Source organism: Amblyraja radiata, chromosome 4 (genome assembly GCF_010909765.2).
Source record: "Amblyraja radiata isolate CabotCenter1 chromosome 4, sAmbRad1.1.pri, whole genome shotgun sequence".
NCBI lineage: Eukaryota > Metazoa > Chordata > Chondrichthyes > Rajiformes > Rajidae > Amblyraja > Amblyraja radiata.
The window spans coordinates 99,807,946-99,835,577 of record NC_045959.1 but is presented as its reverse complement, the minus strand read 5'-3'; the positions used below and the strand labels follow the sequence as shown (position 1 = coordinate 99,835,577).

General features: G+C 39.3%; 1 protein-coding gene across 1 annotated transcript in view; it reads right to left on the bottom strand.

Moving 5' to 3' along the window:
• The window catches only part of LOC116972405 (lethal(3)malignant brain tumor-like protein 4), a 348,065-nt gene that overhangs the window by 129,328 nt on the left and 191,105 nt on the right, over positions 1-27,632 (bottom strand). Inside the window, exons 17-18 of the mRNA XM_033020053.1 lie at positions 20,105-20,219; positions 9,252-9,354 (exon numbers count right to left, since the gene is read on the bottom strand). Of these exons, the coding sequence (XP_032875944.1) occupies positions 9,252-9,354; positions 20,105-20,219 (218 nt within the window). The remainder of the gene's footprint in view (positions 1-9,251; positions 9,355-20,104; positions 20,220-27,632) is intronic.

Below are 27,632 nucleotides of genomic sequence, written 5' to 3'. Positions count from 1 at the left end.
ATTAACTTTAAGGATCAGTAGGCAAACACTCCATAGTCCCTCTGTTGCTCACACCTTCCATTATCCACAAATTTGTTATGTATTTTCCTTGCTTGCATCTCTCCAAATGCTTAACCTGGACCTCCACTGGATTGAATTTAATTTGTAACTTTTCTTCCCAACTGACCAGTCCATTGAAATTCTCCTGCAATCGGAAGATTTCTTCCTCATTATCAACTACACATATTTAAATAATCAACTGCGAACTTGATTATCATATTCCCTATGTTCTCAGCTAAATCATCAACATAGACGCCAGAAGGAAGTGACTGAACCCTGATGTTCTGATGTTCATGCATCTACTGTATGTGCAGATGAATGGTTGCCAATAAATCTGCTGCCTTAACGAGGATGACATGCATCTTAGCATTGACCAGAATATACCCTGTTAAATTCCACAACAACCCTCTCCAGTACAGAAGGTAATGAGCTGTTGTTGTGACACAAAAGGCATTATTAAAACAGACCATGGAAGTGGACTTCACAATCAAACAGTTTGATGCCCCCTCCCCCTCCCCCCCACCAAGTCAGCAGCTGATAAACATCATCTTTTTAAATGACAATGTTTATGTCTCTACCACAAATGGCTGCATAAAAAATGACAAACAGTAATGTTTCTATTCTTTAGCACTTTAAATTTATTTTTCTGTGTTAATTTACATTTGGCCATTCGTTGCGAGAATATGGCAATTTGGCCTTGAATACTCAACTTATAAATATGTTTTCACCGTCGTGTTTCATGAAGACCGAGTAACCCATAACTGGACCTCTAAATTTGAAAACCAGTTGAAATATTGCACCACTTGAGTGAGTGTCGTTATGTCAACAGATAATTTGGTTCTCAGTGAGGAGCAACGAATAGCCAAATACCCTGGCGTTGTCTTCTGACCCCTCATAGCCACACAATGTGTCTGAGGCAAATCACCAAGGCAATCAGTGCAAATGTGAAAATAAACTTGAATCGGCACCATTGCAAGTACACTAATACTTGCAGCACCAAGCAAACCAATTACAATGTTGAATAGCAGCATTCAAGCATCAACGTTAATTATATTTTGCAAAACGTGGACTTCCTGTAAGATTCAAATGTGTTACTACTAATATTTCTTCTGTCACATATTCAAATGTTGTTCTGTAAAATTAATATTCAGTCACCAAGGTTCATTTGCCTTGAAAATAGCACAATGCGTATTGTTGTGCGGAAAGCACATTCTGGCATATTCTGTAAAATATTGAAAGTGAATGCAAATCTAACATTTCCTTATCAGTTTTACGTTCACGTTTTTTATTAGGTCCATCTGAACCCCAATGTTAATGTTTCTAATCATATTTGATTGGTTCATTTGTTTTGCGTGCACCATAATAGATCTAACTCCTTAAAATGTGTTTTGTATCTTGAGACAGATTGCAATATCTAAAGGTTCGATATCTGCTGTCTGTTATCAGTGGTGTTGTGCATTGTTGTGTGATAAAGATTGCTCCCTGCTCCTTCATCTTCTTGCATACCCTAAGCTTTTATTTTAATTTTATTTTTTAATTTTATTTATTAGAAGCAAGTGTACAGACATATAACCATCGGCATATGACATAATAGTTATTGTACAGCTTCAATTTTGAGTTTTAGCTATATTTAAGAGAAAAGAAGAGAGAAAAAGCAAGAGAGAGAAAAAGTGGAATGTGCAAGGATAGAATCCCTAGACTACCAAAGTGGTGTAGCCAAAGAGTGAGTAAGTAAATGAAATAAGGAAGATGTAGAGAAATAAAAATACAAAAACAGAAAGGAAAAAAAAGTAATGATATACCTGTCTCGCATCCCTCCCCACCCATCACCCAACCCGTAATTAGATTTAACTCCAAAATTGTGTTGCACCATAGTATCCTTGTAATAAATCAATGAATGGTGTCCATGCTCTGGTTTTTCTGCTAAGACAAGTCTAATATTTTCAAGATGTAGCGTCTTAGACATGTTTGTAATCCACATTTTAAGAGTAGGGACAGATGTATGTTTCCAAAATTTGAGTATTAGTTTTTTCGCCGTCATCAGGCCATAATTGAGAAAACGTCTTTGAAATAATGATAGCTCAGAGCAGGCTTCTGACGTTCCTAGAATAATCAATTCCGTGTCGGGGTCCAATTTTGTTTTTAGTGTTTTTGAGAGAATTTCAAAAATTCCTCTACAAAAATTATGTAATTTTATGCAAGAGGCAAAGGAATGTGTTATAGTTGCTTCCCGAAGAAGACATTTATCACAAATAGGGGATACATTTGGAAAGATCTTATTCAGTTTAGACTTTGAATAGTAGAGTCTATGCAGTATTTTAAATTGAATTAACGTATGTCTAACGTTAATCGAACAATTGTGTACATATATCTACCCATCTGTCTGACGATGGGATTTCTATATTTAAAAGGGTGTTATACAAATATGATGTTAACTTGTTTGACTCCGAATTTCTATTCATACATTCGTCCAGTATATCTGGCAGCAAAGTTTGGTAGTGTTTGGGTATATGTTTTCAGATAGTCTCGAATTTGAAGATATCTGAAATATTGATTACCTTTCAGGTGATATTTCGACTGTTATTCTTGAAATGAGAGAAGAGTTCCCATCTCATAAAGATCTCTAAGTTTTTTTGATTCCTAGTCTTTCCCAATATGTAAATGTTTTAATCTATAATAGATGGCTTGAACAAAGGGTTATTGGCTATTGGTGACAGGAGAGATAAATGTCTTAGTTTAAAAGTTGATTTTACTTGTCTCCAGATTCGTAGAGTGCTGTGAATAATCGGATTTTTATCATATAGTGTGTTCTTCAAATTTATTGGAGAGAGAAGAATCATGCCTATATTAAAAGGCGAACAATCCTCTCTCTCCATTATTAACCAGTCTACCTGTTGGCCTGAATTATCCAGCCAGTAGATTACCTTTTTAATATTTGTTACCCAGTAATAGTATAAGAAGTTCGGGAGAGCCAATCCACCCGTTTCTTTGGGTTTACATAGATGCCGTTTATGAATTCTATGTGTTTTATAATCCCAAATAAAGTTTGTAATCCGAGAATCAAGTATTTTGAAAAAAATTTTAGGAAGATATATCGGTATTGATTGGAATAAATACAGGATTTGTGGGAGGAAGATCACCTTTATAGCATTTATTCTGCCTATTAGAGACATCGGGAGTGTTTTCCAGAATTGAATAAGAGCGTTTAATTTAGTAACTAAAGGCAGCGTTGAATAGAGAGGTATATTTTCTGGTTACCTGAACACCCAGATATTAGAATTTTTCCGTAGCAATTCTGAAAGGGAATTTTAGAAGGTGTGTCGGCTCTTCAGGTTTTATTGACATAATTTCACTTTTGTTCCAGTTTATTCTATATCCTGATAAGGAGCCAAATTCCTCTATAAGATTTAATATATTTGGAATACTAACTTGGGAATTGGTGATATATAATAATACATCATCTGCATATAATGATATTTTATTATTGGAGTATTTAGAATTATAGCCGTGAATATTCAGATGTACTCTTACACTTTCCGCTAGAGGTTCAATCGCAAGGGCAAATAACAGGGGTGATAATGCACATCCCTGTCTATTGCCCCTGGATAACTGAAATTTAGGAGAGAGTATATGATTAGTCAGTATTCTGGTAGTCGGCTTATCATATAACAGTTTTATCCATGAGATAAAATTTTCTCCCAACTGAAATTTTTGCAAAAAGATATTTCCATTCTACTTGGTCAAATGCTTTTTCTGCATCTAATGAAATAACTGATAAGTCTTCTTTTTTTAGTTCTATGTGAGTACATTATGTTAAAAAGGCGTCTCAAATTATTAAATGAATGTCTCTTGGGTATAATCCCCGTTTGGTCCGAGTGTATTAATTTATTAACTTATTTACTTAATCTTCTTGCCAAAGTTTTCGCTAATATTTTCTGATCTGTATTTAACAGGGCGATTGCTCTGTATGATCCCGGATCTTCTAGATCTTTATCTTTTTTGGGTATAAATGTGATAGTTGATTCAGCTAGTGTTTGTGGTAATGTCTGTTCTTTAAATGCGTATGTATAAAGGTTGTATAAACGCGGGGAAATTACCTCATAACATTTTTTATAAAATTCGTTACTAAACCCATCTGGTCCTGGTGTTTTGCCGTTCTTCAATGAATTGATTGTCTCTTCTATTTCTTTAATTGAAATCTGTGCTCCTAATTCCTCTTGTTCCAGCAGATTAAGTGTTGGAAATTTACAGTTATCAAGAAAGTTTGTAATTTTTCTCCTTTCTGTTGATGTTTTCGATGTATATAAATTTTGATAAAATTGGGCAAATCTTTCATTAATGTCTTTTGGAAGCGTTAACAATTCACCTTTATCTGATTTGATTTTTTGGATAGTATGGTCCTTTTCAACTTTTCTCAACTGGCATGCTGAAAGTTTGTGTGGTTTGTCGCCAAATTTGAAATTTTCCTGTTTTGTAATTTGAAATAATCTGATAACTCTTGCAGATAGAATTTGATTTAGCTTAAATTTTAATACTGCTATCTTGTTATGTTTATCTATAGTCGGATCTATCGCGTTTTCTAAGTCAAGTTGTCTGATCTGTTCTTCTAATTGCAATTGTTCCATCCTATTCTTTTTGTTTTGATATGCTTGATATGAAATGATAGAACCTCTAATAAAAGCCTTAAAAGATTCCCATAATAACGAGGGCGAAATACCTGGGGTATCATTGGTCTCAAAAAAGAGTTCCATCTGTTGTTTTAAATATTTACAACAATCCGGATTATTTAGTATTTGAGGGTTAAACCTCCAGAACGATTTTTTATTAAACATTCCTTCTAGTTTTAAGGAGAAGGTTAGCGGGGAATGAACAGAAATAGTACTATTATGGTATTTGGGATTAATTGTGAAAGGTATTAATTTAGTGTCCACTAGAAAATAGTCAATACGTGTATAGGTTTTATGTACTGATGAGTAGAAGAAGTATTCTCTTCCGGATGGGTTTGCAATCCTCCATACGTCTGTTATATTTGTATTTCTTATATACGTATTTAAGAGTTCGCTGGATTTTGATTTTGTATTATATCTCTTTTGTTGTGAAGATTTATCCAAGTATTGATCCAAAACACAATTGAAATCTCCCCCAATTATCAGGTTTTGCTTGGTGGAGTCTGAAATTATATTCAAGATTTTATTAAAAAATTGTGGGTTGTCAAAGTTAGGAGCATAGATATTTACCATAGTGAGTGGGGTAGAGTATATCTCCCCAGAAACTATGACGTACCTACCATCTTTGTCTGCTATGGTGTTTTTATGTTTAAATGGTATGCCCTTACGGATTATAATTGCAGTGCCTCTGGATTTGGAGAGATAGGAGGAGTGATATATTTGACCGATCCAATTAGCCTTCAGCCTGGTCTGAGCGTGAACTTTAAGGTGCGTTTCCTGTAAAAATATTATATCAGCATTAATTGATTTTAATTGGGCAAGAACCTTACTCCTTTTAATTGGCTCATTAGCACCCTAATATTCCAGCTACAAAAAGTAATTCCTCCAGTTTTCTTCAGAGGGTCGTCTTGCATTATAGCTTACGTGGATTCCCTTGTTTCAGATGGTGCAACACAATAACTTAACCTTCTGGGTGTTGGGTGGGTGCTCCCAATTTCAGAACTGGTGGTATATCCCAAAGAAAAGTGCCCTATGAAGAAAAAGCGAAAAAGGTGCTAAATGACATAAATGATCCAAAAAAGCAGTATTTGAGTATACTGTGTGAGACCACCCACTGGTGGGAAAATTTGTGTGAGCTTCTGTTGGTGTAAATCTCATTTAGCTCCGCCCCTTACAAACTAATATTATAGAAAAGAAAAAAACAGACCAGAACAGGATATTATATGCACAGAAAAAAACCAGAACATGTACTGTAAGTAGTTCATCTTATAGCTTAGACTAAGTACGTATTTACCATTTAAATACCGTATGTAAATTTAAAAAAAAAGTTTTTTGCTTATTAATAATCCTGTATTAAACAGTGTCGAAGACTGTGAGACTCTGAGTTAATTCCTCTAAGAGGATTACATTTCTTAACTAGGTCTAAGTGGGTATTTACTATTTAAATACCCAATTTTAATTAACAAAATGTCTTAATTATTGGTATTCGTATATTAAACACATACTCAGTTGAAAACCATCTGGCTTGAAGGAGTTAATTGAAATCTCCGGCCTGCCTGCCAAGCGAGTCTCTCTCTCTCTCTCTCTCTCTCGCTCACTCCTCCCATCTCCAAGCATCGTCGCCTCTCTCTTGCTTTGGCCTGGCAGTTTCTGGGAGCTCCAACCTCCCCCCACGAATATATATTCAACATATTTTTGATATAAACCGATACAATGACCAATGGCTGGAGGTCGTAAATCTAATAGCTATTAAGTATTAGCTTTAAAGAGGAACGGGTTGGTATTAGGTGTTAACATTAGGTTTTAGGTTAAAGTAAACGGTTTAGTATAATTGTTAGTTTTTTATGTGTTAATGATAAAATTATTTATATAATTTGTTAGATTATTACGTTACCATCGATTTAAATAGTTTTCTATGCTGCGTAATTCAAAAGTCTTGAACCTTCTCTTAGTAAACACGAGGGCCTTGAACAATCTATCCGCAACATTCCAATCTATCACTGATAAGATGTCTAGACATAAGCACATGCGAGTTTGTCGACCATCTTATTTGCAAATTTTATAAATCTTTTTATGTAAAAAAACATATTCTATCAAACTACCCCTTATAAATATATATAAAAGGTGTACATTAAACACGCGGGTTAGCCAACAGGTTCAGTGAGAATTCGGTAGCCCTGCTAATCAAACAGAGCCATGGCATTCTACTTATCCTTTACGGTCTTTTTTTAAGTCCTGGGCATATTTAAATGCGACTTCTGGGTCAATAAAGAAATGCTCCGAGCCTTCATATGTGACCCTTAGTTTGGCGGGATACACTGTTCCATATCTCAGGTCTGGAATGTCTCTAAGAATCAGACGAGTCTTCGTGAAAAGGGCACGTTTCTTGACCACCTCTGCTGGATAATCTCTGAAGAATCTTATGTTTTCTCCTTCAAACATCAGGTTTTTTCCGATTGTCACTTTCTTCATGATGTCTTCAAGAACTGCTATGTCATTTAATTTCAGGATAATCTGCCTTGGTGGAGCTCCAATCCCTGATCGGCCTCTCTGGACTCGATGTGCTACATCAACTTTAGGTACCTCAGGCAGATTAAATACCTGTTGAAGTAAGTTGGCAGTGAAAACCCGAGGGTCTTTTCCAGTTTCCTTCCCTACTTTCACTCCAACAATTCTTAAGTTTTGGCGTCTGGACCGGGCTTCAAGATCCAGGCATTTGTCGGTCATTCTGGCCAGTTGCCCAGAAACACGGTCTAGGTCTTCCTTCATTCTTTGCATTGTATCTGACATGTCCGTAGTAGTAACTTCCAGATCTTTAATAGCTATGTTTTGTTTTTTTGAAGTGAGGAGAACTGGCTCCAACTTTTTGCTGAGATCTTCTTCAACCCATTTGATTTCTTCTTGCAAAACGGTACTTACCTCTTCAATGCGATAATGTAGAGTATCAATTTTTCCACAAATTTCCTTATTCCCGACATCCATTCTTGTTTCTAACTTTCCCAGCTGAGTAGTCAGCTGATTAGTCAGAATATCACCAAAGTCCTTTGCCATAGCTTGTCTTAAAGATTGTTCTTGTTCTTTTATATTTTCTTCCATAGTAGTAATAAATCCTTCTCCTTCAGATTCCTCCTCAGATTCTTCAGGGGTTGTTTACTCTGACTCTTGAACGGCCAGCAGTCTGGTTCTTAGTCTTGTCTGAGGTGGAGCCGGTAAATTTCGTTTTTTCATTTAAAAATACCGGTATCCCGTCGGTGTGCAGCGATTTCTGATGACATCACTTACGCAACGTCGTGTATCTGCCGGTAGGTATTTTAAAAATCGGTCCCGTTTTTCTTTTCAAGCTTTTTAGCACGTTTTAGCGCATCTCAGGAGTGGAGCTAAAACAGGCGCCTGCTTCCTACTACATGGCGCCACCGGAAGTCCTGCACAGCCTAAAGTTGTAGGACAACTTGTTCTATTTGATCTTATTTGATTGTGCACGCCAGGTTGATTGCATTCGCCGAAACAGGGTGGACCACATGAAGGTTGCAATCTCCCACCCCTCCCTGCTCCTGACCTGCCACCTCATCCTATACTGTATACATTCCCGCAATCCTAAGTGCCACCTCAGTTCCCATCTCAATCCCGCAGCCTGGCTTGTCTCACCCATACAATATCTCCTAAACTCCTGCACATAAACTGCTTCTGCAATGAGACACAAAACATCAACAGTAGCTCACAATCTGCCACAAAATTACTTCCAGAGGCTACGGACAATCCTCTATCCTTTCCCACAGGTTCCATTCCAGCTGTACCACATTACCCCCAACTCTTGTTATCAACTGTTCCCAATGAGTCAGATTCCAGCATCACACATTATCAGACTCAAAAGCACCCCTTCCTCTTTCACACCATAATATCTTTGCCCAGAGCACCAGACCCATGGAGTACTTTCCACAAATTGTTGGATCATAGTAAAAAGAGAAAAATGAGGATGAATTTTTATTTTAGCTGGTCAAAAAGAAGCAATGATTTGTTAAAGGTAGTTAAACTGAGAGTTGGAAAGAGTACCCTAATCCCATTGAGGTAATATTCAATTGTAAAATGATCTCCTGAAAACATAACAGTTTGTGATAATGTTGATATTTGGGATAACATACAATATTATTACGATTTTAAGTTTCTATCTTGATTTACAAATATTTAAAAACTCATCTTGAAGATTAGAATATATCAGCCAACAACTTTATTGTTGTTTGTCTCTTGTTATTGAGTAAGATAATGTCATCTTACCCATAGTGTTGTGTAGGACAGTGGCTGATTAAACCAATCTGAGCTCAAATGTTCCTTTCATGCAACCGACATAGGTGTAGGAATGCTGCAGTCATTGGCTCTGATGCTGGTGCACCAAGCAGGGTGATCCAACAGCTATATATAGTCTTCAGCAACCCAACGTGACCCAGTCCAACGCAGGCATATGCTATCATGTCCACAAATTTAAATACATTAGGAGATATCCAAATTGCTTTCTCATGCCTGGAAAAGCTGCAGACATTCATCACTTACCTATGATGACCTGTGTATCGGGCACCTTTGATATGTCCAATGCCTATGCATCCAGGTGTTGGACATCCACCCGGAGTCGGAGATGCAACAAAACCCTGTGAATCTGAAATGGAAAAATCATGCTAAATCTCTTATGTAACAAAATAATCTCCTGAAAACATGCTAGATTCTGACTGTTGGATTGCCACTGACTGAAATAGCCACTTCGGCTAAAATATAATAAAATATTGTTGTAATTTTAATTTTCTATGGTGACCTTGGACATGGTTCGGAAAAAGAGAGAGGTCTACAATAATTATAGGCAGCATGGAGTAAATGAGGTGCTTTTCATCCTAGTCATTTGCTCTTCTCCCCGCTCCCACAAGGCAGAAGATACAAAAAGCTGGAAAGTACGTAGCATCAGACTCAGGAACAGCTTATTAGACTTCATTATCAGACTTCTGAATGGTTCTTCCATAAGCTAGTCCTCATCCTCCAAACTACCTCATTGTAGACAATGGACTTTTTCTCTACTATTGTAACTCTACAATGCAGAAAATCATATTCTGCACTCTAGTATTTTTCTCTTTGCTCTACCTGTTGTGTATGGCTTGATTGAATTCATGTACAGTATTATCTGATTTAATTAGATAGCACACAAACAAATCTTTTAACTTGGTACATGTGACAATTAAAAAACCCCAAATGTAAGCTTAATTACATGAAACAAATCTGAAAGAGTAATTATAGCAAGGGATCTGATGGCAGTACAAAATAGAAAGAGTTATGGGCCTGTCCCATATAGGCGATTTTTCCGGCGACTGTCATAGTCGTAACAGGTCGACTGGACCCCCCTACGACAATGTCTACAACAACCTACCACCTAGTCGATGTCAAGCTACGGCAAGCTACCGACAACCAGCTACCCATTAGGACGTCCACCTACGACCGCACCTATGACAACCTACGTCCACCCACGACAAGCTACGACAAGGTAAGACAATTCAGTCGCTGGTACCTGTCGCCGGTTGACGTAGGTAGTCGCCAATGGAATTCACCGAAGTCAGCACCGGCGACAACCTAAGTCATCCTGGCGACAACCTACGACAGCACCTACGTCAGAAGAAGTTAGGCTACGCTCAATGGCGTCAAGCCAACTGTCGCCGAAAAGTTTTGAACATTTCAAAATCCAGTGGCGACCAGAAAAACGCTACGGTTCTTTGGGCGACTGAGGAGACTCACAACCATACAGGCGACACCCCGGCGACCATGTGGCGACAACCTAGTCGCCTAAAAAATCGCCAAAGTGGGACAGGGGCATTAACCCCTGCAATATCACAATTTCAAGTTTACAAACTGAAATGCGCGCCATGCTGCAACGGGTGAGAGCAACCTGGGTTTGAACATGCCTTTGGTACTTTCTGTATAGTTTGTACATTCTCCCAATGATACTATGTTTCTCCACTGGGTGTTCCAGTTTGCCTTCATATCCAAACACATGCTGGTTGGTTAGTTAGCTTGAGTTAGCTTGGCATTGTAAATTGTCCCTAATAAAGATGGGCGGTGTGAGAATAAGACGAGGGGGGGGGGGGGAGGAGAGTAAGGTAGAAGGGGTTTGTGGCAATGAGAGAGTAGGTTACCCAGTGTAGTGGCCATTTGGCTTATTTTGTGTGTCATTAATTATGGCATTTGTCTTTAAATTTTAGTCTGCCCGTAATTATGTGTGTGGGATTTATTACGTAGTCAGGGGCATGTTTGCTGCTGGGTTTCTTGTGCAGAAGCTTAGTTTTAGATTCGTTTTAGAGCTACATGGTGAAGGAACACCCTTCGGCCATGTAGAGTTTTGCCAATACACGAGGAGTTTTCTTAAGTTTAAAAGCGATATGCTAGAGTTTGACAAAGATTAAAGTGTACAAGTCAGAGAAGGTCGGATGAATATCTTACTTCAAATATAAAGAAATTATTCATCAAAAGACTGTGTTATGAAGAATTATCTGTATGAAGAATTATCTGAAAGTCTCATGGAGAGCTCACATGCATATTACGACATTCTCCTAAAGCCATGTAGTCTCTTAAGTGGCTAGAGGGAGTAATCTCTTGAACGATATAAAATCTGCCGCTACATAAAGTCGAAGGATACCTCTGACAGGAGGTGAGAGCCGCGTTCTGAGGGACAGAAGACTTGGCTAGGATCTCGAAAGAGGTTTTGGCCAGAAGACCGGTTCCAGAAGAGGAACTGAAGACAATAGATCTCGGCCAGAGATAGCTTAGATGTTTATCGACACGACTTATTTGAAGATTTAAGACATTATCACGGAACCGTGAGTAGAAATCAACTATTATACATTGAATTTTAAAGCTGGGAAGCTTTAACCAGAAAGCTAGTTCTGCTAGTTTGGAAGATAGCCAACAAAGTGTTTTTCCACTGCCTGGTGAAATCCAGATGTCCGACCTTGGATTGTTTTGAAGACAAGATAAGACACATTCCTTTTGAACTAATGTCATTATTAACTTCGTAGATGTGAAGGGATGTTGTCTAAAAATCCAATTTGTTATTGTTCTTGAGAAATTGTTATCAAATATCGTTGCCCAATGTTTAGCAACAAAACTAAAGCAGATTGAAGAAGTCCTTGTTCGTTCAATTTAAAGACTTGGCAATCTGCCAAGACCTGTTTTAAATCCATGGATCAAGAAGAAATAGAGACGTCAGAGGAACCACAAGGTGGCAGAGCCAGGCAAAAGTATCGAGAAGATGCAGATAATACCCAAGCTGTCTACCTGAAAGAAACCGAGAAGGAGAGAAACAAATTATGGAAACAGGTTACCAAATTAATTGAAAAACAGAAGAAACTAACGGAATCAGATAAGAACGCAATCAAAGTAGAATCTAATCTGAGCCAACTACTTAACCTCTGTCAGGAGTCATCTCTGAAAGAACACGAAAGACACACCCAGTGGTATGCAGTGCAGCTGAAGTTATTCAGTGATTTGGATGAGGATGAGGCAGACGAGTACTTATCTGAAATTATACCACAACTTACGCGCTCAACAGCTGGAAGTGCGATGCACCAAGGTGCTGGAATGGAAGATGAGATTACACCACGAGATAGTATCTCGAATGTATCTACACGAGGATCAGGACATAAATCTGGTTCTATAGCCAGTTCAGTATCAAGGGTTTCTGCTCGATTGGGAGTTGAAGCTGATCTAGCCGCCCTCTCAATAGAAGCGGATGCCTTGAAGAAGAAACATGAGATTGAGCGACAAAAAGAAGAGATGACGTGACAAGAAGAAGAGATGAGGCGACAAAAGGAACAGCTGGAACCAGACACAAAGATAGCGGTGGTCAAATCAAAGAAGGAGATATTGGAAAATGAGGATTCAAGATGCAGCTCAAGAGCATCAAAGACGATGAACTCTGGACCAAGAGGAAAAACTGCTCCAAGTGAGTTAGCAGTTGGATCAATTCCACAATCGAGGTCCACTGGATTTCACGGCTTTGAACACCCATAGGAACAGAGGAAGATGGGTAAAAATTCAACTCAGCAAATGGTAGACCGAAACAAACTCTGTAGATGCTCGGGACAAACCAATAGCGGACTACGCTTTTCCACAGGCTCAAGCAAGCTATCGTCCGTTGGAGCCTAGCCAAGGTTATCAGGAGGGATTATTGGCATTGGCGAATAGGCGAGCTGAATTCAACCAGATCATAGCTCGACAAAATACGTCTCTCACTCTACCACCAGCAGAAATTCCTACATATGAATTGAGATCAAATTCCTACATATGAATTGAGGAATGCAGTTGAACAGAGGGATCTAGGAATAACTGTGCATAGTTCCCTGAAGGTTGAATCTCATGTAGATAGGCTGGTAAAGAAAGCTTTTGGTGTGCTGGCCTTTATGGCAGAGCATTGAGTATAGAAGTTGGGATGTAATGTTAAAATTGTACAAGGCATTGGTGTGGCCAATTCTGGAGTATGGTGTACAATTTTGGTCGCCTAATTATAGGAAGGGTGTCAACAAAATAGAGAGCGTACAGAGGAGGTTTTCTAGAATGTTGCCTGGGTTTCAGCAACTAAGTTACAGAGAAAGGTTGAACAAGATAGGTCTTTATTCTTTGGCGTGCAGAAGGTTAAGGGGGGACTTGATAGAGGTCTTTAAAATGATGAGAGGGATAGACAGAGTTGACATGGATAAGCTTTTCCCATTGAGAGCAGGGAAGATTCAAACAAGAGGACATGACTTGAGAATTAAGGGACAGAAGTTTAGGGGTAACATGAGGGGGAACTTCTTTACTCAGAAAGTGGTAGCTGTGTGGAATGAGCTTCCAGTGGAAGTGGTGGAGGCAGGTTCGATTTTATCATTTAAAAATAAATTGGATAGGTATATGGACGGGAAAGGAATGGAGGGTTATAGTCTGAGTGCAGGTAGATGAGACTAGGGGAACATAAGTGTTCGGCACGGACTTGAAGGGCCAAGATGGCCTGTTTCCATGCTGTAATTGTTATATGGTTATATGGAGATCCTTTGCGGTATGAAGCTTTCGTAAGGGCATTAGATGATGTATTAGAAATGAAAATTACGGATGAAAAGGAGCGCTTACGATTTCTGGTGAAGTACACGTGAAAATGTTATGATACTTGTGGAAAGTTGTCAAAAGGAGCCTGACAGCCAAGGCTATAAAGAGGCGAGAAGATTACTAAAATAACGTTTTGGTAATGAACAGGGAATTGTTAACACATACATGGAGAAGGCCCATGCTTGGAAAGTAATCAAGCCAGAAGATGGGGAGGCATTGAGTGATTATGCAATATTTCTTAGTGGTTGTTGCAGCTCAATGAAAAATCTCGGCCACATGGAGGAAATGAATCTTGTAAGTAATACTAGAGTCATCATGAGTAAGTTGCCCAGAAGACTGAGAGAAAAGTGGAGAGATGAAGCAGGCGGAATATTGGATGAGAGGAAGCAAATAGCCAGGCTACCAGACCTGGTGAATTTCTTGGACAAGGAAGTACGGTACATGTCAGAGCCACACCACGGGACTATTGAAGATCATAAACCAATTGCAACTAACAAAGGTTCTACCTTTACCAAAACTGAAGAAAGATCAGGACCTAAGAGAAGCAGTTTTGCTACCACTATAATACCTGTGGAAACGACAGATGGAATGAAAGGAGATGTATCTACTATCAAGCAGATTGGATTTTGTTTGTTATGTGATGAAGTAGGTCACACCATAAGATGGTGTCGAAGTTTCAAGAAGAAAGAATATGAAGAAAAGATGGATTTCTAGAAAGAGAAGGAAATCTGTTTTGGATGTTTGAAAAAAGGACACATGGTTAGAGACTGTAAGAGTCCTATAACTTGTTATAAGTGTAAGCAATATCATCCAGAAGCACTTCACACTGTAAAGAAGCCTCCAGAACAAATGGAAGAGGAGGAACCGGAACAAATAGAAGAAAAGCTACCAGAGCAAATAGAGGAGAAGAAGCCGGAGCAAACAGAACAGAAGAAGAAGCCAACTACTAGAGATGCTGTCACCTCGCCTCATGTAACTGCTCATATTAGGGCTGGGGTTGAAGCCTGTATCTTTTCTATTTTACCACTACAGGTAAGGAATAGCAAGACAAATACAGTGTTGCAAACATATGCATTTTTGGATCATGGAAGTTCGACTACCTTTTGCACAGAAAACCTGACGAGAAGGCTGAACATCACAGGAGAAGAGACCAAGATTCGATTGATTCAAGATTCAAGATTCAAGAGAGTTTATTGTCATGTGTCCTTGATAGGACAACAAAATTCTTGCTTTGCTTCAGCACAACAGAACATAGTAGGCATTGACTACAAAACAGATCAGTGTGTCAATATACCATTATATAAATATATACACACATGAATAAATAAACTGATGAAGTGCAAATAACAGATGCTATTAATGTTCAGAGTTTTGACTGAGCCAAGTTTAATAGCCTGATGGCTGTGGGGAAGTAGCTATTCCTGAACCTGGTCGTTGCAGTCTTCAGGCTCCTGTACCTTCTACCTGACGGTAGCAGGGAGATGAGTGTGTGGCCAGAATGGTGTGGGTCCTTGATGATACTGCCAGCCTTTTTGAGGCAGTGACTGCGATAGATCCCCTCGATGGAAGGGAGGTCAGAGCCGATGATGGACTGGGCAGTGTTTACTTTTTGTAGTCTTTTCCTCTCCAGGGCGCTCAAGTTGCCGAACCAAGCCACGATGCAACCGGTCAGCATGCTCTCCACTGTGCACCTGTAGAAGTTAGAGAGAGTCCTCCTTGACAAACTGACTCTCCGTAATCTTCTCAGGAAGTAGAGGTGCTGATGTGCTTTCTTGACAATTGCATCAGTGTTTTCGGACCAGGAAAGATCGTCAGAGGTGTGCACGCCCAGGAATTTGAAGCTCTTGACCCTTTCAACCATCGACCCGTTGATATAAACGGGACTGTGGGTCCCCATCCTACTCCTTCCAAAGTCCACAATCAGTTCCTTGGTTTTGCTGTTGTTGAGGGCCAGGTTATTGTGCTGGCACCATATGGACAGTCACTCGATCTCTCTTCTATACTCTGACTCATCCCCATCAGTGATAAGTCCCACAACAGTGGTGTCGTCAGCGAACTTGATGATGGAGTTCGCACTATGACAGGCTATGCAGTCATGAGTATCGAATGAGTACAGCAGGGGGCTGAGCACGCAGCCGTGAGGTGCTCCCGTGCTGATTGTTATCGAGTCTGACACATTTCCACCAATACGAACAGACTGTGGTCTGTGAATGAGGAAGTCGAGGATCCAATTGCAGAGGGATGTGCAGAGACCCAGTTCTGCGAGTTTGGTAACCAGCTTGGAGGGGATGATTGTATTAAATGCCGAGTTGTAATCAATGAATAACAGCCTGACATATGAGTTCTTGTTGTCCAAGTGGTCCAGAGCGGAGTGGAGGGCCAGCGCGATCGTATCCACCGTTGATCTGTTATGGCGGTAAGCGAACTGCAGTTGGTCCAGGTTTTTGTCGAGGTAGGAGTTGATTTGCGCCATGATCAACCTCTCAAAGCACTTTATCACCACAGGCGTTAGTGCCACTGGTCGATAATCATTGAGGCACGTCACCTTACTCTTCTTGGGCACTGGTATAATTGATGCCCTTTTGAAGCAGACCTCAGAAGTGAGAGGTTGAAAATGTCCGTAAAAACTTCAGCCAGTTGGCCCGCACAGGTTTTTAGAACACGAAAGGTATACCATCACCCCTCTGAAGGATTTCCTGACGTCAGCCTCTGTGACTGAGACTGAAATACCATCACAGCGAATGGGGGCTCGGGAAGGCACATTGAGGCATGTCTCCCTATCAAAGTGTGCGTAAAACACATTGAGCTCATCAGGGAGTGATGTTTCGCCGACATTCGAGCTGCCTCCTGATTTCGCCTTGTAGGAGGTGATTGCATTCAGGCCCCGCCACAGCTGCCGAACATCTGTCTGATCCTCCAGTTTGGAGCAGAAGTCCCTTTTGGCCTTTTTGATGGCCTTACCAAGGTCGTATCTGGACTTCTGTAGACCACTGTAACATCAGACATGAATGCCCGGTGTCTGTTCTTCAGAAGAGTGCGGATCTCAAAGTTCATCCAAGGTTTCTGATTGGGAAACACTCGGAAGGTTTTTGTAGGGATGCAGTCCTCCACACATTTCTTAATGAAGTGTGTAGGCAGGAAGAAGCAGCACCGTGTTATGGTCGGATTTACCGAAGTGAGGGCGAGGAATAGCGCGATAGGCATTCATGATTACGTACCATGAATGAAGATAAAGAGAGCATGAATCATAACATTACAAGTATGGAGATATCCAGTCTGGATGAAGATAATTTTATACCAATATCTTAAGTATTTACACATGAAACCATACCTGTTGGTCATGAAAATATACCCAGACGTGAGGACTTGAAACAATGGCATTACCTGAAGGATGTCAAAATATCTGAAATAAATTCTAGTGTTGACCTACTTATCAGAACGAATGCTTTGAAAGCATTGGAACCTATACAGATTGTGAGGAGCCAAGGTGATGGACCGTATGCTGCGAAAACCCGACTTGGATGGGTTATCTATGGCTCCTTGAAAAGGAACAATGAAAACGTGATTCAGATGAACTACCCTGCCATTACTGTTAATCAAATATCTACTGATAAATTAGGAAAGCTGATGATGATGCAATACAATCATGACTTCAATAAAAGTACCAATAAGGAATCTGAAGAAATGTCTGGAGAAGAGTTAAAGTTCGTGGCTATTATGAACTACTCAGTAAAGATTGATGGACACAATTGTCTGGACTTACCTTTCAAACAAGAAAGTGTTAATCTGCCGAATAATAGTCGTATGGCAGAGCAACGCAACCAGATTTGAAATGCAAATTTGGCAAGAATACTAAATTTCATGAAGTAATAATCTCTTTGAAGAATAATTTCTACATGGTTGATTGCTTAAAATCCATGTCTACTGAGCAGGAAGCAATTCAAATGGTAAAACATCTGACTTCCCTTTGCAATAAGGGAGGATTCACACTTTCCAAATGGATCAGCAACAATTGTGAAAGCATTCCACCAGAACCAGAGCCAAAGAAACCAGAGAGTTGGATTTGGACAAAGACAATCTGCCAATGGAAAGAGCATTAGGAGCTACTAATGTTGCACAATTGGAATATGTTAACACAAAAGAAAATCCTGCAGATGAAGTTTCCAGAGAACTGACAGCGAACCGCTTCTTAAGCGATAAGAGATGGATCAATGAACTAGAGTCTCTCTGTAAGCCAGACAGAGAATGGCCAAAGCAGGAGCTGGGATTTGAAATCTCTGCTAATGATCCGGAAATTAAATCAAACCTAACGGTGAACTTTATTGCTAAAAATCCTGTTATTCTCTCGAAGGATTTTCACACTTCAACATTACTGTTACAACACATTCATGAGTTGATCGGACATGGAGGAAGAAGTTTCATGTTATCAAAACTTTGGACTTTTATGTTTTGGACTAAATACTTGGTATCATGCTTGATGTTAAGGGTTTGGTACACACGGTACGACTTTAAACTAAAAACAGTGTTTTAATAAGACCAATAATCAAGTTATGCTTGCTTCTAGAAGGCGGAGGTGAAGATGGAAGAGTTGATGAAGAATTTTGATTGCGGATATATAGTGCATGCTATTTTTTGCTTTTGATATATATTAAGCCTTCATGGCTACTTGTTTGATGTTTATTAGTAATTGCCTCATTATATATTCGGAACAATTAGGGGCCGGTATATAGTGGGCATTTGGCTTATTTTGTGTGTCATTAATTATGGCATTTGTCTTTAAATTTTAGTCTGCTCGTAATTACGTGTATGGGATTTATTACATAGTCAAGGGCTTGTCTGCTGCTGGGTTTCTTGCGCAGAAGCTTAGTTTTAGTTTAGTTTTAGAGCTACATGGTGAAGGTTCACCCTTCGACCATGTAGAGTTTTGCCGAGACACAAGGAGTTTTCTAACATTTAAAAGCGATATGCTGGAGTTTGACAAAGATTAAAGTGTATGTCAGAGAAGAAGGTCGGATGAATATCTTACTGTTTTTCTTCAATAACAAAGGAAATATTCATCAAAAGACTGTGTTATGAAGATTTATCTGTTGAGAAGCTCTGAAAGTCTCACGGAGAGCTCACATGCGTATTACGACATTCTCCTAAAGCCATGTAGTTTCTGAAGTGGCCAGAGGGAGTAATCTCTTGATCGATATAAAAATCTGCTGCTACACCCAGGAATGAATGGGCCATTGGGGTTTCTCTGTAAGCAAGCATGGATTTAAGGTGCCAACTGAACTCATGTCATGATGAAATACATAACAGAAATGAATAGTTTATTTTGAAAGTGTTAAAAATTATAATTGGCTTTTAAATTATTTTTGTAATTGATCAATAAAGCGGGTGCCAGTGTTAAGGCAAATGTTTATTTTAAAAACTGCCAGATATATGAAATATGAAATAAAAACATGCAAAGGGTAGAAGTATCAAGTCAGGCAGAGAATCAGAGTTAACATTTTATGTCAATGTCTCTCATCAGAACACACATACGTTAATATGGAAATGAAGGAGGAGGTAGAGAACAAAAGTGGTCTAATTTAGAGTAGAAAAGGCCTAATGGCCAAAGGGATATTATTACAAAGAGATATAGGATGGTTAATGGATAAGGAGATAAAATGGTTTACACGAGGTTTAAAATGGAAAATAGCAGAATCTTTACCTATAATCAAAAAAAGAATGCAAATGTTTATGCTTTTGTGTGCATTAATACAACCTTAATAAGGTTTTATGGCTTAAATAACATAGTATCGCAAAGGAATAAAAGATATTGAGTAGATTCGCCAGCAAGGATTTAACTATACTCATGACACTTTGAAGTTTTTTCTCGTACTGATCACTGGCAGTGAAAACCCTATATTCCGTGGCATTTAACCCTGATGCATTAAAGTATGGGATGTACTTGTTCTCTTTAAATTCTCATCTTTGTAGACCAGGATGTCAAACAGTCCATTTCCATCAATGCACCAGCAGGAAAATCCTTTGCTGTAATGCTCGGCATTGTATAACCCAGGGTCAGTGCTGAGGTGAGGTGTAATTGAAGCAGAAGAATAATGTGCTATTGGCAGACTTGATAATCCTACATTTGACTCAGGCAATTTGACATGGTGATGTTATACCATTTGAAGGATTGATCTTAAAAGTTAAGATTTATTTAACTCAATATGAAACTAAAATATAATTTCTTTAATGCATATATGCAGGGAAATGGGGATGAAGGAGGAGGTAATCTGAAGATATTTTTAAATTTGCCTTACTCGGTGGTGGCTGCAATGAATGATTTGTCTTGGCACACCATCCAGCAGGGTGAACATCGGGGTGATCTGCATCGAGCCAGTAATCATAATTATGGTTCCATCCATCAAAATGAATCTGAAACAAAATCAAATGTATTATTTTATATTATTCCATATTATACATTTCAAAGCCTACAGTGGAAGCATAACACCTTTCAATTTTTTTTCAATTCTGTTGATAAACAAACTGTTGAAAAGAATAATAATTTCATGTATTGGGGCTGAAATTCATTTTGGCAATTTATTTGTCTTTACAGCAGACGTTGCAGTTATTGACAGGGCATGAGATTATGGGGTAATCTATCAAGGGAATAATAATTGTACTTAGCTAACACATGCCCACCGTTGTGGGTATAACCAGAACCACCGAATTTCTGACATTTGCCACATCATTACCCGAGAAAGAAAATTTTAAACAAAATTCAAGTTACCTATTCCCTGTTATTTCCATGCACCTCCTGATCAGAAGGCCTATATCCACCCATACAAATAGTAGACTAGTGGCCACATTGATGTGTAACAAACAGCAACAATTCGCTAACACCTGTCCTTATATGTCCTCCTTGACACCGTCCCGGGTCCCCGACGGTCCTTTCAGGTGAGGCAGAGGTTCATTTGCACCTCCCCTAGCCTCATTTAATGTGTCCTTTGTTCACAGTGAGACATATCGCAGACTAGGCAGAACATTTACGCACAGTCTGCCTTGGCCAACGCGATCTCCCGGTCCAACACCCCCTCCCATCCCCACACTGACCTTTCCGTCCTGGGCCTCCTCCACTGTCAGAGTGAGGTCACATGCAAATTGAAGGAACAGCACCTCATATTTTGCTTGGGCAGCTTGCAACCCAGCATTATCAACATTGATTTCTCTCATTTCAAGTAACCCGGGCATTCCCGCTCTCCCCACCTAGTCATCCTGCTAGTTCCACTATTCACATCCTTGTATCCCTCCATTATCACCTCTTCCCCAGCCAACAATGGGCCTGACCCACTGAGTTACTCCAGCACTTAATGTATATCTTCGGTATAAATTAGCCTCTGCAGTTCCTTATTTCACATAACAATTCCCTGACTCCTGCTTCAGGCAATAGAGCAGCAAATCTCACAGTATCTGCCTCTGCTCTCCACTTACAAATGGCCGAAAGGTAAGTAAGAAATACATGGATATTGTGCTAATTCTATGCAACTGTCGTTTCACATAATTGTGAATGCTTCAGTGCTTTTGAGAACCTTATGGGTCCCAATTTTACTTTTCTCTGCTGATCTTTTTGTTTGTTCAGCTTGAGTTATTTAAGAAAAATAGCTGGGAAGAAATTAATAAATGCTTGAGAAAACTGTCCATTTTTTTTACACAGAAGGTGGCGAGCTCCTGGAATGTGCTGTCGGGATTGGTGGTTAAAGAAGATACATTAGTGGCATTTAAAAGACTTTTGGATATGCATATAGGTATGCAGGGAGTGGAGGGAAGTGGGTTATATACAGGTCGATAAGTGATGGTCGGCATCATGTTAAGTAAATACCTTGTAGAATGAAGGGCCTGATCTTGTGCTGTACTATTCTATCTTCTGAGGCAGTCTTTTTCAACAGCAATCCCACTGTAACTCACAATCTACATCTATATATGTCAATTATATAACAGAATATGCTGGCTCTGGAGAGGGTCCAGAGGAGGATTACAAGAATGATTCCAGGAATGAGTGGGTTAACATATGATGAGCGTATGACAGCACTGGGTCTCTACTCACTGGAGTTGGAGGGGGGGGGGCTCATTGAAACTTACAGAATAATGAAAGGCATAGAGTGGATGTGGAAAGGATGTTTCCACTGGTGGGAGAGTGTAGGACCAGAGGGCGCTCAGAATTAAAGGACGCTCCTTTAGAAAGAAATTGAGGAGGAACTTCTTTAGTCAGAGGGTAGTTAATCTGTGGAACTCAATGCCACAGGGGGCTGTGGAGGCCAAGTCAGTGGATATTTTTAAGGCAGAGACAGATAATTCTTGATTAGAACAGGTGTCAAGGGTTACGGGGAGAAGGCAGGAAAATGGGATTATGGGGCAATCAGCCATGATTGAATGGCGGAGTGGACTCGATGGGCCGAATGCCCTAATTCTACCTATAACTTGTGAACGTGAACTTGTAACACTTAACTACATCTGAATACTCAGCTATGCTCTATTTGTAGTATGTTTGGGTGGATAAATGTGTTGTCATGTCAAACTGTTTTGTTGCTTATTGTTCATTTCACATGGCTTTACCTTAGTTTGTAACATGTAATCATCAGTTTTGCAGTTACATTATAAAATATCCATGCCATCAAAATGCAGATGTTGTAACCTTGGTTTGTTACATTCTGTGAATTTCTGACAAATTTGTGAATTTCACAAATTGTGAATTTCTGACACATTTAATAATAGATATAAGCATGAAAACGAATACCATGAATAAAGAAGCTCAAATATAAAATCTGCAATCCTATTTAATCTTGGTCTGCATTTGCATGTGTTTTAAAACATGTGTTAGCAATATATCCAGTATACAAGGAGTGTTGTGAAGTCGTCAAAGTTATCACTTTAAATTATTTGCTTTGGGTTGTTTGCCACCTTATATTTATTCCATCAGACATTACTTTCATCTGGATGAAACAATAAAAAAACAAGCATATACATTACAGAAGACGAGATGGAAGGAGGTTAACAAGTTAAAAGAATGGGCACATATCTCAGTTTGTGCAGACACAATACTTGAAATAAATCAGAAAAGCTATTATACAGAAGATTACCTATATAATAGACTAAACCCACTGTTAACAATGAATAAAACCACGGGAAACCTGCCTACCAATCTCCTTGATGTCTGTCAGCAGTTGACAAGTGAAAAGCTTTTGTTTACATGCCATCCAATCAAATAAAAGACGACCATTTGAAATCAATGAATGAAATCAAGCTGTCCACAGTGCTCAGATAAAGGATAAAGGGTACAACATTTAATGCAAAGATTTAAAATCGGTCCGATAATCGGGGAAATCAGATAAAGTCTGAAAAGTCTTAAGGGGTTGGACAGGCAAGATACAGGAAAGTTGTTCCTGATGTTGGGGGAGTCCAGAACCAGGGGTCACAGCTTAAGAATAAGGGGTAGGCCATTTAGGACTGAGATGAGGAAAAACTTTATCACCCAGAGAGTTGTGAATCTGTGGAATTCTCTGCCACAGAAGGCAGTGGAGGCCAATTCACTGGATGTTTTGAAGAGAGAGTTAGATTTAGCTCTGAGGCATATCGGAATCAAGGGATATGGGGAAAAAGCTGGAACGGGGTACTGATCATGATATCAAATGAGTAGGTAATGACAATTAATACTAGTGAAATAGAAGTTTAAAATTCTATTAAGCAGCATGAGGGACGCGGCAACAACCCACCACACCTGCCATTGGGCATCTTTTAGAATAGCAAAAAATAACTACAGCTGTGTTGCTTATTGTCGTCCTCTGGCTGCTAGAATTCAACAGTCTGCTGGTTAAAGCCATAGATGTTTCTTGTTGAATAATGTGATTAATATTGTATAATTCAAAACCTCTGCATAAACAAAATGCTCTCAGACATGTTTGCCCTGGTATGGATTTATCTTGGAATTGAACATCAATTGAAGATTAAGTAGAGGCTACTCAATGCTGGAACATGTGCAAGAAGAGGACTAAAAGGAAAATTACCTGAGGTAGCCAGCTTTATCCAAACAATGCGTTTGACACTAATTTTCCTAACTCTGTGCATACTCTGCGGATGTACTCAGTTAGAGCTCCCCACAGTTGTCTGCTATTCACTTGATCCTAATAGAGAAACCATCTCATATTTCAAAATTATCATAAGTATGCTTAGTGAATCAGATGACCTCAAACTTTTCAATTTAATGATTTGATCCTTAAAAAGCGATGAGAAATAATGGGATTACTGTTTGACTGATATCTACAGGAGAGCAAACTGATATACTTGTTAAAACTGAGAAACACTTACTGTTCAAACAACCTGTGATTAAATGTCAGGAGATGGAAGCATCGGAATTTCATCTCCTCACTCGAGCAAGGCAATGGTTTGCAAATTTAATTAAGTGCAAAAAGTTCATTTGTACATTATTGCTGAGGTTATTTTTCAGCATTTTCTTCTCTGAATATGCAAAATCTTACCTTCTGGATTTAATGGCATCATGCAATGCCAGGTTTAAATAAAACGATCTCTTCTATTTCATTGCCTCCTATTTTCATCTATCCCCAGCAGTTCATCTGCGAAGAACAAGCCTTCACTTATCGCCAAGCTAACACCATCACCATCTGTCATTATTTCTTTATCTCCACCGAATCATAGACAGTCCATTTGATCTCTCCCCATCTCTTTCTCTGTGGCTGAAAATATATAACCTACAACTTTTCTCAGTTTTGATGAAAGGTTATCAAACTGAAACACGGATTATATTTGTCTCTCCACAGATGGTCCCTGACCTGCAGAGCATTTCCACTTTCACATAACTAATGAGGATAAATGCTCTTAGGGAGGCCAAAATACATTTTTTGAGGATTTTCTCGTCATCGGTTCAATATTGACACAGAGACTTGGGAGGATTTGTTGATGATAATGCTGCTTGGCAATGGTTCAACTAAACAGAAGCTGTATTCTACGATCAGAGGAAAGTTGCTGAGGCATAAGAGAAATAAGGAGCAAAGATCTATAACAGCAGTGCATCTGTTGCTAATAATGCAACCCAAAGTAGTATCTCTCACTCAATTCAATTCAAAGCTGAACTCTCACCCATGCTCACAGACAATGAACTAGGACAAACAACAAACACAAGGGAAAATGAAGAAGTAAGTTTATAATGTTTATAGTATGCAATCCTATCTGGTTAAACCTTGAGTAACCGATTCATTAAATAAAACCATCCTGTATTTATTTAACACCTTTCATAATACCAGAACATAATACCAAAGTGTTTTACTATAAAATAATTGAAGGATTTCTAGTGCTTTTATTCGCAAGAGGTTTCTTCATGTGCTCTCTACATTCCATGAACAAAGTGAGGCTGATATGTAACTTTCCCTGTGAGACTAAATTAAACTAACCAGTTGATGATCACTGGCAATACCTCTGTCTCCGTCTTGGAGGTTCTGGTTTAATATCTCACTCCAGAGACTTGAGAAACAGATGTAGTCAGAGAGACTGATGTACTGCTGGAGGGGCTAACTGTCAGATAAGGTACTGAATGAACAAAAGCTCTCTATTTGATCAGATAAATGTCAATGATTATTTCAAAGAATATAGGGGACTTCTCCTATGCTGTCGCCCACCTTTATCCTTTAGCCTATCCAATTGTTATGTTAATTTCAGTTACCCTTTCCGTTAAACCCATAAATGAAAATAACATTTAACTACGTCGAAATGATGTTGCCTGAAGCGAGTGCGTATTGTTTTTCTCTTGGTTTTCCTTATTAATGCTTACATCAATTATTAACCATTTCAATTAATTAGCAAAATTAAATTACTGAGGTCACGTTAATTTGTCCTGAAATAATTTTTGCCATGGTCTGCATGAACTTCATGTAAAATAATCGTAGGTGATTAAAATGATGCATGGTCTACAAAACATATCCACAGAAGCTATCTTTCCTACTCAGTCTAATTAGAGCAGCCGAACTGCTGACATTTACAACAGACTTCCCTTTATGTCCAGGACTCTGTTTTGAGATCAACAGTTCTGTATTTTGATCTCTGATTTGTGACTTTATATATATATATTTACTATTAAAGATCTCTTTATTGGGCTATGTACTAAAACCCATTACTACAGTAAGAGGAGATAATATTATAGAGTCGTAGAGTGATACAGTGTGGAAACAAGCCCTTTGGCCCAATTTAAATACACTGGCCAACATGTCCCAGCTACACTAGTCCCACCATCCCACATCTGGACCATATCCCTCCAGACCCGTCCGATCTACCTGTACCTGTCTAACTGTTTCTTAACCATGACCGCTTGCTGAGAATTAAAGAATAAACTGGAAGTGATGAACGTCAAGAAGCAATTGTAGAGAAAGAAACTGATTTTGGGTTATTGACATTTCATCAGAACTGCCACATATTCTGTCGACACAAGGAACTGCAGATGTTGGTTTACAATAAGGAAAACAAAAAAAATCACAGAGTTCTGGAGTATTTCAGTGTGTCTGGCATCATCTCTGGAAGACATGGATAGGTGAAGTTTCAGTTTGAGACTCTTTATCAGATTCATATTGATAAGGTGTAGAGGAGGAGATAAAGATATCAGTCTGTTAATATTCAGCCTATGCAAGAAAGAGGTCCGTACACCAAACAAAGGAACCACCCTTGTTCGGTGCTTTTAAGCACAATGTTAGGATTAATCCTCATGAACAAAGTGTTGCAGGTAACACTGAGCAACAATAGACAATAGGTGCAGGAGTAGGCCATTCGGCCCTTTGAGCCAGCACCGCAATTCAATGTGATCATGGCTGATCATCCCCAATCAGTACCCCATTCCTGCCTTCTCCCCATATCCCCTGACCGTTATCTTTAAGAGCCCTATCAACCTCTCTTTTGAAGGTAACCGGCCTCCACCACCCTCTGTAGCAGAGAATTCCACTAACTCACAACTCTCTGTGTGAAAAATTGTTTCCTCATCTCCGTTTTAAATGGCTTAACCCTTATTCTTAAACTGTGGCCCCTGGTTCTGGACTTCCCCAACATCGAGAACATGTTTACTGCCTCTGACGTGTCCAAACGCTTAATAATCTTATATGTATACAAGCCCAGCCGCTGCAATCTCTCAGCATATGACAGTCCTACCATCCCGGGAATTAACCTTGTAAACCTACGCTGCACTCCCTCAATAGCAAGAATGTCGTTCCTCAAACTAGGGGACCAAAACTGCCCACAATACTCAAGGTGCGGTCTCACCAGGGCTCTGTACAACTGCAGAAGGACCTCTTTAATCCTATACTCAACTCCTCTTGTGATGAAGGCCAACATGCCATTTGTTTTCTTCACTGCCTGCTGTACCTGCATGCTTACTTTCATTGACAGATGAACAAGGACCCCCAGATCCCGTTGTCCCTTTTCCCAACTTGACACCATTTAGATAATAATCTGCCTTCCTGTTTTTGCTACCAAAGTAGATAACCTCACATTTATCCACATTAAGCTGCATCTGCCATGCATCTGCCCACTTCCCCAACCTGTCCAGGTCACCCTGCATTCTCATAGCATCCTCCTCACAGTTCACACTGCCACCCAGCTTTGTGTCATCTACAAATTTGCTAATGTTACTTTGAATCCCTTCATCTAAATCATTGATGTATATTGTAAATAGCTGCAGTCCCAGCACTGAGCCTTGCGGTACCCCACCAGTCACTGCCTGCCATTCTGAAAGGGACCCGTTAATCCCTACTCTTTGTTTCCTGGTTGCCAACCAATTTTCTATCCATATCAGCACTC